Below are 18,602 nucleotides of genomic sequence, written 5' to 3'. Positions count from 1 at the left end.
ACAGGTGTCCCAACCGACCAGAGGAGGCGCTAGTGCAGCGACCAGGACATTTACACACATCCAGCTTCCCACCCGCAGACAAGGCCAATTGTGTCTGTAGGGATGCCCGACCAAGCCGGAGGTAACACGGGGATTCGAACCGGCAATCCCCGTGTTGGTAGACAACAGAATAGACCACTATGCTACCTAGACGCCCAGCAATTCAATTTTGATATAAATAAGTAAAAGATAAATATCTGTGATTATTTTTGCCATTCGTTGTTGATTAGGTGCATAATATGATTACGCAAATGAGCTAACAAGGTAACAAAGTCAATTTTCATTTCACATCTGTCAATAAACAAGTGTACAAACTTTTTTTTTCTCTCTTTAAAAACATTGCCATATCATTACGTTGTCTCCATTTGTTTCTTTCTCATTTATTTCTGGTAAACATTGATGAAATCCTTCATCTGTCGATGGCTCAAACTGCAGATGTGGACATGGCATTGCCTACAGTGAATGCAACTGATTACAATGACATGTGGTTTACATTGGAGTTCCCTCTGCCACGATGTACATGAGCCAAGTGAGCTGGCTGACGGTCAGACACCATAGCAAGAAGGGAAGTATTACGATATACCGCAACACGGGCTTAGAGAAAACAATCTGACATGCTTGGTACTTGTTTGAGGATTGCTACTGTTAAGACGGGCCAGTGATGAGATGTTTTGAACACCAATCAATTCAATTTCTGTCAGGCACCCTTTGAACCACTCTATTTAAATCTGTATAATACATTTCATCACAAAAATGATGCACTAGCAGTTCCAGAAAGTTGAATCAGTTCATAGAGGATAGGGGAATAGTTGCAATCACAACATTGTAAGATGGCGACAGATGTACTCCCCCACCCCCACCCCCGGTTCAGGGATGGCCTCTTTGACTCCCCGTTCTACTCTACAACTATTCCCCAGTCCTCTGTGAACAGTACACATGGCCATTGTAACTCTAATTAATGGTCACGGCAATTTGCATATGAAATCGATCGCTGGTTTCGGTTGTTATGCAACTGTACTGTTTATAAGGGCGGGGATGCATGTAGTCAGCTGAGACTGATGTAATCAACTTGAATGAGTGATGAAACCTTTCTACCATTACACGCTGTGTCCAGATGAACTGATTCAACTTCCTGAGATGTCCTTACTTGGATTTTTTTTTTCCCCTTTTCCTCCCCAATTGTACTTGACCAATCACCCTGCTCTCTGAGCTGTCCTGGTCGCTGCTTCACCCCCTCTGCTGATCCAGGGAGGGCTGCAGACTACCACATGCCTCCTCCAACACATGTGGAGTCACCAGCCGCTTCTTTTCACCTGACAGTGAGGAGTTTTGCCAGGGGGACGTAGCACATGGGAGGATCACGCTATTCCCCCTAGTCCCCCCCACCCCACCCCAAATGGTGCCCCGACTGACCAGAGGAGGCGGTGGTGCAGCGATCAAGACACATAGCCACATCCAGCTTCCCACCCACAGACACGGCCAATTGTGTCTGTATGGACGCCCGTCCAAGCCGGAGGTAACACGGGGATTCGAACAGGCGATCCCCGTGTTGGCAGGCAACAGAACAGACCACTATGCTACCTGGATGCCCCCTTACTTGGATTACTGAGCATGCATCAAGATGCACTAGCAGGTTTTTTTTTTTTTTTTGCCACGTTTATATTTGGCGTTATTGTGAATTTACTGCATGCTATAGAGTGTCAGCAAACAAATATCACTCTTTCTGGACAGCGGTGTGTAACTAGAGACAGCTCCTGCATCGTTTCAGAGGCTTGCCTAGGAGGTTTTAGAGGTTGGCATATTTCCCATAGACAGTTTAAAGTAAAAGCTGAAATCGCCATTGGCTACAGCCAAGTTGAAATTGCACATGTACATCTGAAGTTTATTCACAAAGACGCTAATTTCAAGACTGCGGTTCACTGAAGGTGCATTGTGTTCCATGAACTGAGGCCTGTACCCAACGGTTACACGGGTGGAACATGTGAACGGCTACACCCCTACCTGAGTAAACTTTGATTTCAGGGGCAGAAACTTCTGAAGCAAGACACACAGTCACCAACTGATAAACAGAATGGAAGAAATACTGAGGGCCCTGTTCGGGGTGAATGGACCCACCGTCAGGTGTACCGGCCTGGTTTTCCGTCAGGCTGTCCGGTGGAACTGTACTGCCATCCTTGCTGGCATCCTGAGCGGCACCGTTTTTAGCATCAGCAGGCGTGGGGATGGTGACAGCAGGAGTGGCCAGGAGCTTGGGGAGGGCAGGTGGGCTAGTGGAGAGGCTGGTAGGTCTAGGGCGAGGCAGAGGCAGAGAGGAGGGTGTCCAGCGGGGTACATGGGTGATCCCCTCATCTTCTAACTCCTTTAGGTAAAACTCAATGATCTCCTTGCCCTGAGTAGGAAGCCGGAGGAGAGAAGCAAAGCAGGTGGTGATCAAGGATCATTTGGTTTAAGATATGGGAGAAAGGTGCAGGACACAAGGATGTAGAAGAGAAGAACAGCCAACTGCTTGCTCAACCCAATGAGTTTCGAAACTCATATGGTAGGTAGCACCTCCTTAGGTGGTATTTATAGAAGAATTTCTATAGGCCTGTTCATGCAACAGCAACACAGAGTAGCTTGACATACACAACAGAAACTTCTTAAGTGAACACTGGGCCGATCCCCGCTCTGCATAGATACAAATGGTATGTCCTCAAAACAACTAAGCTTCATCATGTTCCATGAGGGGGATGGGGTGCACTAAGGATCTTCACAAAATCTTTATAAATGGGCATTTGAATGTGTGTACATGAGATAATCGGAGACAGGATGTGTGTGTGCAAGCTCGTGAATATCTGATGAATGTTGGTACCTAGGTGTTTGATGGTTGATTAGGAGTGAGATATACACATACACACCTTTTTGATACTGCTAGCATACTGCTTCATAGCAATCTTCTCCACCGTGCTCTCAAAGCCAAAGAAAGACTTGATATCCAAGCTTGCTGTCTGCTCAAAACATGTCCAGTCTTCATTCTCTGGGTGGACCTGTAACCCCACCCCAACACATACACAGAGAAACATGTAACTATGGTTACCACACACTAAGCTTTACTGAATGGTAATGAACTCGGAGCCGGTTTCACACAGCCTGCTGTGAGTGGGAGCGTGTATTTCAGATTTACCCAGCACTTGATACAAAGCACAGATTGAGGGGTTTGTGAGCTGAATTTCAGTGCAGTAGAGTGTTATCAGCAAATGCAAATTTGTGGTCTCACACACACAGTTATACATCCACGTCATTGTCGGTGAGCATTGAGCATTACTTAGCTTTGATTATGCTCTAGTGCTCCTTCCAGTTCTGCTTAAAAAGTGGAGCAGTAACGTGCAGTGAGGTCCATGGCTGGGTAGGCAGTGAACTATATTTATTTGTGCCAGAGAGAGGCACAAGCAGACTCTGCCTAAGCAGCCTGCATTCACGAATGCTAGCTTTGAGAGCAAGCCATCCGGAATAGGGCATGCCTTTTATTGATAAAACAACAATCTTAAGAAATTAAAGTTAAAATAATTAAATAAATAAATAAAACTTTTTTCCCCTTTTTTTAAACTATCATATTTCATTTTTCTTTTCTTATTAGCCTGGGTAAGGCACTACCTACCCTGCCTCCCCTGACTGCACATCACTGAAGTGAAGCATATTTTTATTCCGCTTACCTGTCAACGAATTCTACCAGGAGTACATGAGAAGTGTAAGTGAACTGAACAGCACTATGTGCTAACACACTAGTCGCTCCTTTAGCCCTGGCGACCAAAATATTTCAGCTTTAATAGAGTCCATTAGCTCAGACTAATTGTGCTGTCTATCCCAGTTACTGAGTAGTGGTGCTGAGTGCTAAGGCACATAAGAAGAGTCCCAGCACAGCCTTGTCACTAAAATTAGCACTGTTCTTGGTTGCAGGGTATTACAACGTGCTTGACCTCATTAGTTCACTGAGCATTTATTCACTGAGGTGCAGATCTGCAATGCAGTGCAACACAAAGTACGTGTGTGTGCATGCATGTACGTGAGTGCACGCACATGAGTAGTCATGTAAAGGTCAATGGATGAAGCATGGAACCAATACTGTCAACATACAGTTGGAGGTCTGGTTATCGCCCAGCCATAATAAAAATGCAACGTATTAAGCCACGTTTCCACCCAAAGTACCCAAAACTTTTAGTCCCAGGGTCTACTTTTCAAGAAACTAAAAGGTTCCCTCAGCACATTGTCGTCTGCATTTCCACCAGAGTTTAAAGACCCATGAAGATTAGGCAAATTAGTCCGCTGACGTATGAAAAAGCAACGGCTGTTTTACAGCAGCATGTCTCGGTTTTCTCTGTCTAGTAATTCTGTTTCTTCCACTAATCAAAAATATTTGAATGACTGTAAAAATAAAACAAGACTGATATTGGGTGGAATTTCCACAGAGCTCTTAAAGCTGTTTTATAGAGTATTATTAAGAAGTATTTTCGATGGAGTATAGTTTGGTTTTCCTTTTGACAACAGGCACAAGACAAATCACATGAAAATAATATGTTTAATGTGAGTAGAGCAGACTCTACTGGACTGTATTTATCACAAAAATGCACGTCGGTATTTATTATGGATGGTGCACCAGCCGACGCTGATCTGGCATGTTCCAATTGTGCGACAGGAATGAAGTAATTAACGGCAGAGGAAATGACCTGAATTGCCGATGAGCTCACTACATATAGTCCTGTACATAGAACTCTCTAGATGGTGAGTAGTGCGTAGTGAACGAGTGAATGATTTCAGACACAGTGCTGGTTTGCGGCTGCAGATTTTTAAAAATGGCGGTTGAAATAAAATGCTGCGAGAAGTGTTCAGCACTGAAACCCCCAGCTCCAAAGTTCCTGTACTTTTAGAAAGTACTACTGCCAGAGCAGGTAGTTCTTGGGGCATAAAATAATGTCCCCGGAACTTAATTTAGACCCTGGTCCCTTGGGTGGAAACACACTGTTCCTCAAAAGGTTCTTAGTTCCTGGGGAAAGTTCCTGCAGTGGAAACACGGTTACAGTGCCCTGCAAAAGTATTCAAACCCCTTGAGAGTCATCACTAATTTCTGGATTATAAAAGATACTCACACATCTGTTCCTGAACAACAACATTATTTTAGTGAACCCATAAGCTCTAACAGCATGTTCCCAAAGCCAAAATATGTGATGTTTCGCTGACTTTTTATTAATAAATCAAAAACTAAGATATAGTGCTTGTATAAGTATTCAACCCCTTGTGCTCTGAACGCTCCAAGTTTACACAAATGACAAATTATTCCTAAAACAAACTCAGGTAAACACAATGGATTCATAAATAGTGTACACCATTAAAATATTAAAGTAACGGTCTCGTTTATGGGTATAAAAAGCACTCTGTGTTAAGTTCATTAGCTGGGAGTGAACTCCATCAGAAAATGAAGACAAAGGAGCAGAATACTGAAATAACAGACAAAGTGATGAAAATGCAGAAGGCGGGAAAGAGGTACTAAACAATATCCAAGTGTTTGGATGCCCCACGGAACACTGTTGGACCCATTGTCAGACGGTGGAAGCTGCATCACACCACCCAGACGCTTTGTAGGACAGGCCGTCCCTCAAAGCTGTGTCCGAGCAAGACGTGGGCTGGTGAGGAAAGCCACAGATGATCCTGCAATCACTTTGAAGGAGCTCTAGAGGTCAGTGGCTGAAACTGGAGTAAATGTGCACGAGTCAACCATATCACAGGCTCTCCATAAATCTGGCCTGTATGGGAGGGTGGCAAGAAAGAAGCTATTGCGCAAAACTATACATATAAAAGCACACTTGGAGTTTGCTACCAAGCATGAGAGACACCCAGTTAGGATGTGGGTAAAGGTTTTGTGGTCAGATGAGACAAAAGTTGAGCTTTCTGGCCAAAACTCAAAGCGTTATGTGTAGTAAAAACCTAACAATGCTCATGCCCTAAAAAACACCCTCCCTACAGTGAAGCATGGCAGCGGCAGCATAATGCTATGGGGTTGCTCTTCATCTGCAAGCACTGGGAACCTTGTTCAAACTGAGGGAAGAATGGTTGGAGCTAAATACAGGGAAATATTGGAAGAAAACCTATTGCAGTGTGCCATAAAACTGAAGCTTGGGAGAAGGTTCACCTTCCAGCAGGACAATGATCCTAAGCACCTAAAGCAACAACTGCATGGCTCAGCAACAAAAAGGTGAATGAATGTTTTGAAGTGGCCAAGTCAAAGTCCGGACCTCAATCCCATTGAAAATCTGTGGCTCAGACTGAATATCGCAGTCCAGAGGCGCCATCCCACCAACTTGCAAGACCTGTGCAAATTCTGCCAAGAAGAATTGGCAAAAAATTACTCCAGAAGAATGTGCAAAGCTTGTACATATTTACCCAAAGAGAATCATGGCTGTTATTGCTGCGTACTCTACAAAGTATTGATATGTGGGGATTGAATACTTATGCAAGCACTATATTTTAGTTTTTAATTTATTTTGAAAATGTCAGCGAACGTAACTTATTTTGGCTTTGGGAACAGGCTGTTAGAGCTTATGGGTTCACAAAAATAACATTGTTCTGGAACAGATGTGTGAGTATCTTTTATAACCCAGAAGTTAGTGATGACTGTCAAGGGGGTTGAATACTTTTGCAAGGCACTGTATAAAGTAAGGAGCTTTGGATAAATGGATCTCTGAAAATGTGTGCTACTCACCGAATAGCAGCAGGTTTCATGGATAATGACTCTGTTGGAGAAGGTCTCGTTGTGAGACTCAATGTGAAGCGTCCTCTCCTTCCGATTCAGTGTATTCCTTTGAATGAAGTAGACATAGTCCACCCCTGCAATCTGCACCATAGACACAAAATTGAAAGCAGTTGTAAAGAAAATGAACTGACTTCAAGGAATCCAATTTTGAAAACACGTTTGCCATCTAAACCTTTGCTGCACGCACCCTTTTGAGAAGACGTGGGGCATCAACATCAAGGGCACAGCGGCGCTCGACCTTATGGGTGGATCCATCTTCACTGGAGTCCTCATTGACCACGTCACTGGCCACAAACATGGGGATGAGGTGGCAGGTGGGGAACCGCCGCTCGTAGGCCTGAGAGAGAAAGGAGAGATGGTATAGTCAGCAAACTGAATCCTAAAGTCGGGTCTTGAAACCTCTTACTGAATGAGCTCAATGTTAGTCAAACCCTGCAACTGGGAGAGAACGTGAAGAATGACAACAATAAAATGTCATTGTTTTTCTTTAAATCATATTATAATTTTTAATATTCCTCTACTGCAATCTATAAACTTTATTTGTATAGCACCTTTCATACAAAACATGCAGCTCAAGTGCTTTACATTTAAAAAGGAATAAAAACAGGAAAAACAAATTAAATTAAGACGAAAGCTGGTAAAGTGCTTAGCATTGCAGAGAAAGTGAGCCGTTTGAAAGATCAACTAATAAAAAAGACATTTAAAGGTGTAAAAGGTAATTTAAAAACAGCATGTGGGACTCCATGTGAAGCATGCACATCGTAAGAAGTTGTGCTAGGAAAAGAGTAGGTTAAAGAGAGATTTTTATGTGTCGTTTGAAAAATTTCAACAGCTTGCCTCTAATATCTTTGGGTAGGGGTTCCACAGTTTGGGGGCATAGTTAAAAAAAAAAGTTGCATCTCCAATTTTCTTTTTGGTGGGGTTTTGAGTTATTAGAAAACCAGCAGTACAGGATCTAAGCCGGGCTTGTGAAGGACCATAAAACAACAGGGAATCTGCGATGTAGGCCGGACCTGAGCCGTTGAGAGCTTCTTATAAAAGTAGGACTTTAAAATCAATTCTAGACACAGGGAGCTAGTGTGGTGTATAGCTAAGACTGGAGTGATGTTGTTCTCACTTCTTTGTTTTTTTTAGCAGTCTAAGCAGCAGAATTCTAGACAAGTTGCAGCCTCTAAATGGACTTCCTAGGAAGACCAGTACGAAGTGCATTGCAACAGCCTAATCTACTTGAAATGAAAGCATGAATCAATTTTTCTTCAAATATTGGGGCCAACTAATAGAATTTCTGCCTTATCCTCATTTAGTTTAAGAAAGTTATTATTTATCTATTTATTTATTGCCAACAGGCAGGCAGTGAGGGCGCTTATGAAGTAAATATGTTCACCATTAGCCCCACGGCTGAAAAGGTGATTCTTGTTAATACTTGCATGATCCGTTTAATTTGTTAAGACAAGTCAGTGCAGTTACATAAGGATCATTTGTGGGTTGATGAGCCGTGCCCCTTTCTAATTTCAATATTCGGGGGAGGAAAAAGATTTTTTGTGTTAATTCCAAATCGCTCCATTCAACATGAACAACTTCTGTGTTTCGCAGCACACCTGGTATTGCGTTACATGGGACTGTAAATAATAAGATGTGGAAAAACCATGACATTAAGTTTCTCAACTCTACACAATTTCAGATTTCTTTGGAGTTTTTTCATGCTATATATACACTACCGTTCAAAAGTTTGGGATCACCCAAACAATTTTGTGTTTTCCATGAAAAGTCACACTTATTCACCACCATATGTTGTGAAATGAATAGAAAATAGAGTCAAGACATTGACAAGGTTAGAAATAATGATTTGTATTTGAAATAAGATTTTTTTTACATCAAACTTTGCTTTCGTCAAAGAATCCTCCATTTGCAGCAATTACAGCATTGCAGACCTTTGGCATTCTAGCTGTTAATTTGTTGAGGTAATCTGGAGAAATTGCACCCCACGCTTCCAGAAGCAGCTCCCACAAGTTGGATTGGTTGGATGGGCACTTCTTTGAGCAGATTGAGTTTCTGGAGCATCACATTTGTGGGGTCAATTAAACGCTCAAAATGGCCAGAAAAAGAGAACTTTCATCTGAAACTCGACAGTCTATTCTTGTTCTTAGAAATGAAGGCTATTCCATGTGAGAAATTGCTAAGAAATTGAAGATTTCCTACACCGGTGTGTACTACTCCCTTCAGAGGACAGCACAAACAGGCTCTAACCAGAGTAGAAAAAGAAGTGGGAGGCCGCGTTGCACAACTGAGCAAGAAGATAAGTACATTAGAGTCTCTAGTTTGAGAAACAGACGCCTCACAGGTCCCCAACTGGCATCTTCATTAAATAGTACCTGTTAGAGCCTGTTTGTGCTGTCCTCTGAAGGGAGTAGTACACACCGGTGTAGGAAATCTTCAATTTCTTAGCAATTTCTCGCATGGAATAGCCTTCATTTCTAAGAACAAGAATAGACTGTCGAGTTTCAGATGAAAGTTCTCTTTTTCTGGCCATTTTGAGCGTTTAATTGACCCCACAAATGTGATGCTCCAGAAACTCAATCTGCTCAAAGAAGTGCCCATCCAACCAATCCAACTTGTGGGAGCTGCTTCTGGAAGCGTGGGGTGCAATTTCTCCAGATTACCTCAACAAATTAACAGCTAGAATGCCAAAGGTCTGCAATGCTGTAATTGCTGCAAATGGAGGATTCTTTAACGAAAGCAAAGTTTGATGTAAAAAAAATCTTATTTCAAATAAAAATCATTATTTCTAACCTTGTCAATGTCTTGACTCTATTTTCTATTCATTTCACAACATATGGTGGTGAATAAGTGTGACTTTTCATGGAAAACACGAAATTGTTTGGGTGATCCCAAACTTTTGAACGGTAGTGTGTATATATATATATATATATATATATATATATATATATATATATATATATATATATATATATATATATATATATATATATAAACAAGTTCCCTGGCTCAATTTCTATGCTGTTGAATTCCTTCATGGAAAAAGCTGCAATGCACAGCAATTGTGCGTACGCCTAGGGGTAGCAGAATGTCTCTGGTTAGGTATTTTCATAAATAGCATAATAAGCTTTTTTGTGCAGAGGTCGGGCAGCTGTTATGCAACTGGGCCTTGGTTAGTACACATTGTGACTGCTGTGGCACCTAGGGCTCTTGTTCATCACCACAATACCCCATGCCAGATCACATTGAACAGGTTGACTGACAGTTGCAGCTGAAAGGCAGGTGACAACAAGCTCAAACATCAGACCAGACAATTATGCTAACATGAAATGGCAGCAAGTTGCTCTGCAAGGTTAGTGTCAATGTTAGGTTTCTGATAAATTGGGCTGCAGTGGAGGTCAAGGGGAGCCACAGCATGATGACACTGGTTCAAGAGTCTCAGCTTATTTCTCCCTGACCCTTAAAACACAAGGAACTTCCTCTTATTTCGCTGGTGACTGAAAAAAAAATCCAGTCTGAGGCTTTAGTTCCCACAATACAGATGAATGAATTAAAAAAAAAAGACAGACAGAAATGAAATAAGGAAAAGAGAAAAGTAGATAGGCTGGGATATTCATAGAGATGGACAGAAAAGGAGTGTGCAGAGAGGGGGGGGGGTGGGGTTCATGGTGGGTCTGGGGCTACCATGCAAGACCAATGGACAGAATACCATAAGTCAGTCAAAAAGCAGAGACCGAGATGTGTTTGTATGCATCACAACTAAATAGATATATGACAGAGAGACAGAGACAGAGAGAGACAGAGAGAGAGAGTGTGAAAGAACAAGTGTTGTTCTCAAGGTTTTGGGGGTTGGCTGAGTTGGTGTCAGCTGAGTCCTGGGTGATAAAGGAACTGTGTTCTCTGGAGCGTCAGAGTGCGGGCCCCGTTAAGAGCTACTAAAACCCACGAGGGACTGCAAAATCCCTGCGACGTAAACGGGGTTTTGATTTTGAGATCCTAGGCGTGTGGTTGACTGACAATGACAGCTTAAACAATGAGCAGAAAATTTGATTTTTGTGTGATAAAATGCTTTAATGACAATCAAAACCAGACTAAAGGAAGTTTTCAAAAACGACAATTCCTTTAGTTGATCAGATCGTCAGACCAGGGGAAAGAGAGGATTCATACTGGTATGTGAGGAGCAGCGGCAAGAGGCTTTTTGCCAGCAGTAAGCAGTCAGCAGGGTACAGCAGTTCCTGGTGTAGAGCTGCATGGACCATTGGGCCGCTCACCGCCTGCTGTCGACTGACTGAGTGAATGCTGAGCACTGTTTTTCACTGCGCAGGCTTTCTACTGCAGTCAGCACTACCGCACTGGCTGTGAACACTTCCACTCATCAAAAACAACCTTATGTCAACAACAAACGGACAATTTAACCAAAAAACACCTCAGCAATTTTCACTACGCTTTTTTTTTTTAAACCTACGGAAAACAGTAGTTAGGCCTGCATATAAAAAAACAAAAAAAACACTTCACTTGCTGCAGACATCACAATGCAACCAGAATAAGTAAAACTTCCGACCCGGAGCGTTGCACTACCTTGGATTTTTCAAAACCATCAAACAATGCTAGGTTGTAGCTTGTTGGCGTGCACTGAAAATAGCCCGGCTGTTAAGAGGAGATGAAAAACAGGAAGTCTGTAGGTCAGAATACCAAGCTACTCCTCACAGAGTAATGGAAGCACATGCCGTTTTGCTGCTGGTTCAGTAAAAGTTAATGAAGTCATGTTAAAACCACGCAATATGATTCTAATAGACCGCATTACTACGAACATATTTCCCGCAAAATTTGACTACTATGGCTCATTTGTGTACGAAAAAGGAACCCATAGTTTTCGAATCGATTACATTCTTTGCTGCATTTTCTGCTAATACCAAGTTCCTCCCTGTTTTGCTGTTTGGGGTCTGCACAGGGATCACAATTAGACACACAAGCTTACAAACAAGTCCTCAGTTTTACTGGCGAGACAGTCTCCTGATACTACGTGAAAAATTAGCTCAAATATTATCCGTGTAGGCTGCTTCAACGGATAAGAAGTTCCAAAACTGAAAATGCATTAACACCAACAAACTCGGCTAAAATTCCACTGCCATGTTTATTTCAACTTTGTGAGTCACTCAAGCAAATTTAAAATGGTTTCCCACTGAGCACCTTCAGTGTGGTGGGTTTTTTTTGTAACAGTCGAGTTTTCACTCAATCTGGGATGGCTCATTCCCAATGAGTTCTGACCTATATCTATCTTATTTGAAGCAGCATGGGACAAAACACCTTGCATTGTGAGTCATGTTATAGGAGTCACGCTATGAGTATCCTCCCAAGGTCGCTCACAATTCAAACAGCTGAGGGCAAACACTACATGAATGTCAGCCAGTCAACACGTATATCATATATTGAAGTCATCTGGCAAATACCCAAGAGCGTCGCCTGACTTTTACAGTCACTTCAAGGAAAAATAAATAGCAAGCAGTTAGTATGGCAAAAGTACGTCACGCTTTGAGAACTTTGAGAGCTCGCCTCTTCGTTTACTTCTCTTCCACAGGATCTTTGATGGAAAAATAAAATCTCACCTAATTCCGGTGTTATCTAAAGTCAAACAAGTGTTTTATTAAGCATTAGCTGAGCAGTTCATTAAAAAAATATTCAAAGGGCTGGCGTCTGGGTAGCGTAGTGGTCTACTCCATTGCCTACCAACATGAGGATCGGCGGTTCGATCCCTGTGTTACTGCCGGCTTGGTCAGGGGTCTCTACAGACACAATTGGCCGTGTCTGTGGGTGGGAAGCTGGATGTGAGTATGTGTCCTGGTCGCTGCACTAGCGCATCCTCTGGTTGGTCGGGGCACCTGTTTGGCGGGGGGGGGGGAAACTGGGGGGAATAGTGTGATCCTCCCATGCGCTACGTCCCCCTGGTGAAACTCCTCACTGTCAGGTGAAAAGAAGCGGCTGGCGACTCCCACGTGTATCGGAGGAGGCACTTGGTAGTCTGCAGCCCTCCCCCGGATCGGCAGAGGGGGTGGAGCAGAGATCAGGACGACTCGGAAAAGTGGGGTAATTGGCTGGATACAAATGGGAGAAAAAAAGGGGGGGGATTTTACACACACACTATATATTTATATATATATATATATATATATATGTATATATATATATACATACATACATACACATCCATTATCCAAACCGCCCATCCTGCTCTCAGGGGTCGTGGGGATTCTGGGGCCTATCCCAGCAGTCATTGGGCGGCAGGCGGGGAGACAACCTGGGCAGGCCTCCAGACCATCACAGGGCATATATATATATATATATATATATATATATATATTCAAAGAACCAACCTTAATTTGAGACGCTTACTATAGCATTGGACTTAAGTTTCTACTGCTTCAAATACTGGGTCAATTTTTTTGTTTTTGCAGACTTTATTTTCCTTGAGGAGTTAATGGGCCTGGATGACAGAGAGGGGAAGAAAACATCACGCGAGCCAACAGTTATCCTCTGATAATGACCAGGCCACAAACACAAATCAATCCAAACACACATGGTTTCAAAACTCCACTAAAGCAAATATGTATTCTCCTCTGCCTCAACCTTTCCTGGAGCATCAAGAAGTAAAAACAAACTCCAAGGAGATCTGATATCCTTGCTTCTAAGGTTAATTGCAACAAGTGTGTATTCCAGAGAGCATTTGGTCATTTTCCGGTCTCTATGGCGACAGGATACATTCCACGACACTTCAACAGGCCAAGCTATGAGTAATAGTTCCTGGAATCCCACTGGAGAAGTTATGTGCTTTCCATATGAGCATGGGAAAAAACATACAATACAAGGTTACTTAATCCCTTCCTACACTTGGAAAACAAGTCCTCTTTGAATGACATCCAGTAAAAAAAAAAAAAAAAAAAAAAAAAGTTGTGGACATGGAATAATAGCACCGATTTTTGCCCAGGAAGGGAGACCCAAATGAACAAATTAGGCATTTAAGGGAGGTGTGGAAACCACATGACAATCATGAATAATAATCCAGTTGAGGGCTGACTGTGTGGTGTGACTATACCCATTAACATTACCCATCTTATTGTTCAAAGTGAACAGCTGATTTCAATTTGGTTTCCCTTTTTCAGGCTGAAGACATCTGAATTAGTAATGTCGGGCGGTGCAAGGTTTGGCTGGAAAAGCACCACTGCTTTAGACCACCACCTGTTCAAGGAGTAAATGCTGAATGTGAGATCAGTGCTCACAACCTATTTAGATGGGCATTCAGGACTCTGTCTTGTCGGTCTACAAGCAAATGAGCAAAGACCACTTCCAAGTTGGCCAGTAGCACTGTCTCTTCTCCACAGCCCGTGTAGCCAATTGTGTAACAACAGAGCCGGCAGGCGCCCAGAGGTCAGCCCCAGCTATTTTTACTCAGCTAGCCCTTCTAGCAGCTTGGAAAGCAGGAACATTTTGGCGGGAGCACTTTTAGTGATGATACTTGATAAGGATGGCTTCGTGGCTGAGCAGTGTTAAAAATACAACAGCAAATACAGTGGAGTGGGCTTGGTACAAAATGGTCACTGGCTGATTCTGTGACAAAAAGCCGTTTGACTAGTTCCTGCATCCTTATGAAAGAAATGTTTTGTTTGACAGGTTCACCTTCTCGGCTGGTGTTTTAATATTTGAACAGTGGGAAAACAATCACCTTTCCTCCCCCTTTCTCATCTCACATTTAACAGCAAACACATGAGCAATTGTGAGTGGTGTCTACGTTAGCCGTAGCCTTCATTTACGAGCTAATGCTGTTGGCTTTGTATAGAACAAAATTGTTTTTAATACAATTGCACATTTTGTTGACAAAAATACCAATGAAATTTAACATTTGGTTTTTATTTTGTGAAACAAAGTATTTTTTTAGTCGAGACAAGAGCAGAGTATGTTTTTCTTTATGCTCCAATTACTATTTTTAACGAACTTTGGTCCAACTAACTTTCAAGTCCTCTCAGTGTTTTTATGTATAGGTGAAGCCCATAGAGTGCTAGTGATTTATTACGCTGTTTAAACTATAGATAGTAGCTAAGAAATCCAGCCACTGAGGATGCAAAAGCCATTCTCAAGCCGTCAATCCCAAGCCCAGAAATCCAGCCACTGTGGATGCAAAAGCCATTCTCAAGCCGTCAGTCTCAAACCCAGATAAATGAAAGGGTTGCATCAGGGAAGGAATCTGGCATAAAACCTTTGCCAAATCAGATAAATCAGATTTCCATACCGGATCAGTCAAGGCCGGGTTACCAATGACCGTCACCAGTACTGTTGGGCAGCAGGGTGCCGGTGGAAACTATGCTACAGTTGGGCGATAGAGAAGGAGAGGGGGAAGGCATGTCCAGAGGCAGCAGGAAAGGAGGAAGGTAAGGAGTGTGGAGGTGAGAGTTGTAACTTTGAATGTTGGCACTATGGCTGGTAAAGGGAGAGAACTGGCTGATAGGATGGGGAGAAGGAAGGTGGATATAATGTGTGTGCAAGAGACCAGGTGGAAGGGAAGTAAGGCCAGAAGCATCGGAAGTGGGTTCAAACTCCTCTACCATGGTGCGGAGGGGAGGAGAAATGGAGTAGGGATACTTTTGAAGGAAGAATATGTCAAGAATGTATTGGAGGGGAAGAGAGTGGTGGACAGAGTGATGAGTATGAAGCTGGAAATCAAAGGTGTGATGATGAATGTTATCAGCGCATCTGCCCCACAAGTTGGATATGAGATGGAAGAGAAAGAAGAATTCTGGAGTGAACTGGATGAAGTGGTGGAGAGTGAACCCAAGGAGGAGAGAGTGGTGATTGGAGTGGCCTTCAAAAGGCATGTTGGTGAAGGGAACAGAGGTGATGAGGAGGGAGTGGGTAGGTATGGTGTCAAGGAGAGGAACGTGGGAGGACAGATGGTGGTAGATTTTGCCAAAAGGATGGAAATGGCTGTGGTGAATACGTATTTCAAGAAGAGGGAGGAACACAGGGTGACGTATAAGAGTGGAGGAAGGTGCACAGGTGGACTATATCTTATGCAAGAGGCACGATCTGAAAGAGATTGGAGACTGCAAGGTGGTGACAGGGGAGAACATAGCTATGCAGCATCGGATGGTGGAAGTTGATGAAGGAAGATTATTGTAGGGAGGTCAGGGAGGAGTTAAGACAGGCACATGGTAGTAGTGAAGCATTGCTTGATGGCTGGATAACTACTGCAGATATAGTGAGGGAGACAGCTAGGGAAGTACTTTGTGTGTCATCTAGACAGAGGACGGAAGACAAGGAGACTTGGTGGTAGAATGAGGAAGTACAGCAAAGTATACAGAGGAAGAGGCTTGCAAAGAAGAAGTGGGATAGTCAGAGAGATGAAGAAAGTAGAAAGGAGTACAAGGAGATGCAGTATTAAAAAAAACCACAAAGAGAGAGGTGGCGAAGGAAAAGGAAAAGGCACAAGGCGAGTTGTATGAGGTTGGACACTAAGGAAGGAGAAAAGGACTTGTAACGATTGGCTAGACAGATGGACCAGGCTGGGAAGGATGTGCAGCAGGCTGGGGTGATGAAGGATAGAGATGGAAATGTGCAGACAAGCAAGGAGAGTGTGTTGAGAAGGTGGAAGGTATACTTTGAGGGGCTGATGAATGAAGAAAATGACAGAGAAGGTTGGATGATGTGGGGATAGTGAATCAGGAAGTGTGGTAGATTAGTAAGATTAGCAAGGATGAAGTGAGGGCAGCTATAAAGAGGATGAAGAGTGGAAAGCCACTGGTCCAGATGACATACCTGTGGAGGCATGGAGATGTTTAGGAGAGATGGCAGTGGAGTTTTTAACTAGATTGTTTAAAATAATCTTGGAAAGTGCGAGGATGCCTGAGGAATGGAGTATACTGGTGCCAGTTTTCAAGAAAGGGTGATGTGTAGAGCTGTAGTAACTACAGAGGTATAAAGTTGATCAGCCACAGCACGAAGATATGGGAGAGAGTAGTGGAAACTAGGTGAGAATGTTGACGGAAAAGTATAGAGAAGGCCAAAAGGAGTTACACTGCATCTTCTTGGATTTAGAGAAAGCATATGATAGGGTGCCGAGAGAGGTGTGGTATTGTATGAGGAAGTCAGGAGTGGCAAAGAATTATGTAAGAGTGGTGCAGGATATGTATGAGGGCAGTGTGAGAGTGGTGAGGTGTGTGGCAGGAATGACGGATGAGTTCAAGGTGGAGATGGGATTACATCAAGGATCAGCTCTGAGCCCTTTCTTGTTTGCAATGATGACAGACAGGTTGACGGATGAGATCGGGCAGGAGTCTCCATAGACTATGATGTTCGCGCATGACATTTTGATCTGTAGTGACAGTAGGGTGCAAGTTGAGTAGAGAGCTTTGAGATGTGAAAGTATGCACTGGAGAGATGAGGAATGATAGTCAGAAGGAGCAAGACGGAATACATATGTGTGAAAGACAGGGGGGACAGCGGAATGGTGAGGATGCAAGGAGTACAGGCGGCGAAGGGGTTATATACTTGGGCTCAAATGTTCAAAGTAACGGGGAGTGCAGAAGAGAGGTGAAGAAGAGAGTGCAGACAGGGTGGGGTGGGTGGAGAAGAGCGTCAGGAGTTATTGCAACAGAACGGTACCAGCAAGAGTGAAAGGGACGGTCTACAAAATGGTAGTGAGACCAGCTATGTTGTGCGGTTTGGAGACATTGGCACTGATGTAAAGACAGGAAGTGGAGCTGGAGGTGGCAGAGTTGAAGATGCTAAGATTTCCGTTGAGAGTGATGAACAGTGACAGGATTAGGAATGAGTACATTAGAGGGACAGCTCAGGTTGGACGGCTTGGAGACAAAGCAGGAGAAGCGAGATTGAGGGGGTCTGGACAAGTACGGAGGAGAGATGCTGGGTATATTGGGAGAAGGGTGCTGAAGATGAAGCCGCACGGCAAGAGGAAAAGAGGAGGTTTTGGATGTGGTGAGAGAGGACATGCAGATGGTTGGCGTGACAGAGGAAGATGCAGAGGAAAGGAAGAGATGGAAACGGATCTGCTGTGGCGAACCATAGCAAAAAGTAGTAGCCAAAAGTAGTAGTAGATAGTAGCTAAGAAATCACTAGGACTTCCCTCATATGCATGCCTACACTGTCTGTTAGGGATGTCATTACAGGGTGTGGGGGGTGATTTGCCTAGGTCATGTACTTGAGATGGTGGTCAAGAAAGCCACTGGGCATCAACTGGCATGATTATGACAATCGCTGACTGGATAGTCTCAGGCATGTGTAATGCTGTTCCAGACGGCAGAGAGGATGTTCCTCCATTAATGTTAAGTTCCAAACTTTTGAGATTTTTTTTTTCCACTGAAGAGTCTCCAGCTACCGACTTATTGAGAAAACATATTTCTGACTCTACAGGCAAAAACAGGCTCCACCACATGAGAATTTATGTCATATTCACTCCGGAGAAAAGGAACTAAGCACATCCATGCCACGTTTTAAAATTATGATCCTCACACACAAAACCTTGCCAACATCTGCTTATACAACATGATCAAATCAAGGCTGTTCTCAAAAAAGGTCAGGCTGGTTTCAAAAATAACACAACAGAGGATGAGAGGATTCAAGAGAATAGCATACAGGATTGAAAAAAAAAAAGGTTTTTATTTCAGAGGCAGAATGAAATGAACTCCAAACTAGGTCACTGGCAAGGACTAGGAGAGAGGGAGAGTAAAGTTACTGAACAGGCAGCTGGAGACTGCTGGGTTTCTTCTGATCAAAC

The 18,602-nt window shown here is 43.2% G+C and overlaps 1 protein-coding gene across 1 annotated transcript in view; it reads right to left on the bottom strand.

Annotated features, from left to right (window-relative positions):
- The window catches only part of si:dkey-237i9.1 (SEC14-like protein 1), a 54,726-nt gene that overhangs the window by 21,554 nt on the left and 14,570 nt on the right, over positions 1-18,602 (bottom strand). Inside the window, exons 3-6 of the mRNA XM_056280007.1 lie at positions 7,011-7,160; positions 6,773-6,904; positions 2,937-3,065; positions 2,155-2,428 (exon numbers count right to left, since the gene is read on the bottom strand). Of these exons, the coding sequence (XP_056135982.1) occupies positions 2,155-2,428; positions 2,937-3,065; positions 6,773-6,904; positions 7,011-7,160 (685 nt within the window). The remainder of the gene's footprint in view (positions 1-2,154; positions 2,429-2,936; positions 3,066-6,772; positions 6,905-7,010; positions 7,161-18,602) is intronic.

The sequence above is a fragment of the Lampris incognitus genome, chromosome 5 (assembly GCF_029633865.1).
Source record: "Lampris incognitus isolate fLamInc1 chromosome 5, fLamInc1.hap2, whole genome shotgun sequence".
NCBI classification, from domain to species: Eukaryota; Metazoa; Chordata; class Actinopteri; order Lampriformes; family Lampridae; genus Lampris; species Lampris incognitus.
This window is presented reverse-complemented; position numbering and strand designations above follow the sequence as displayed.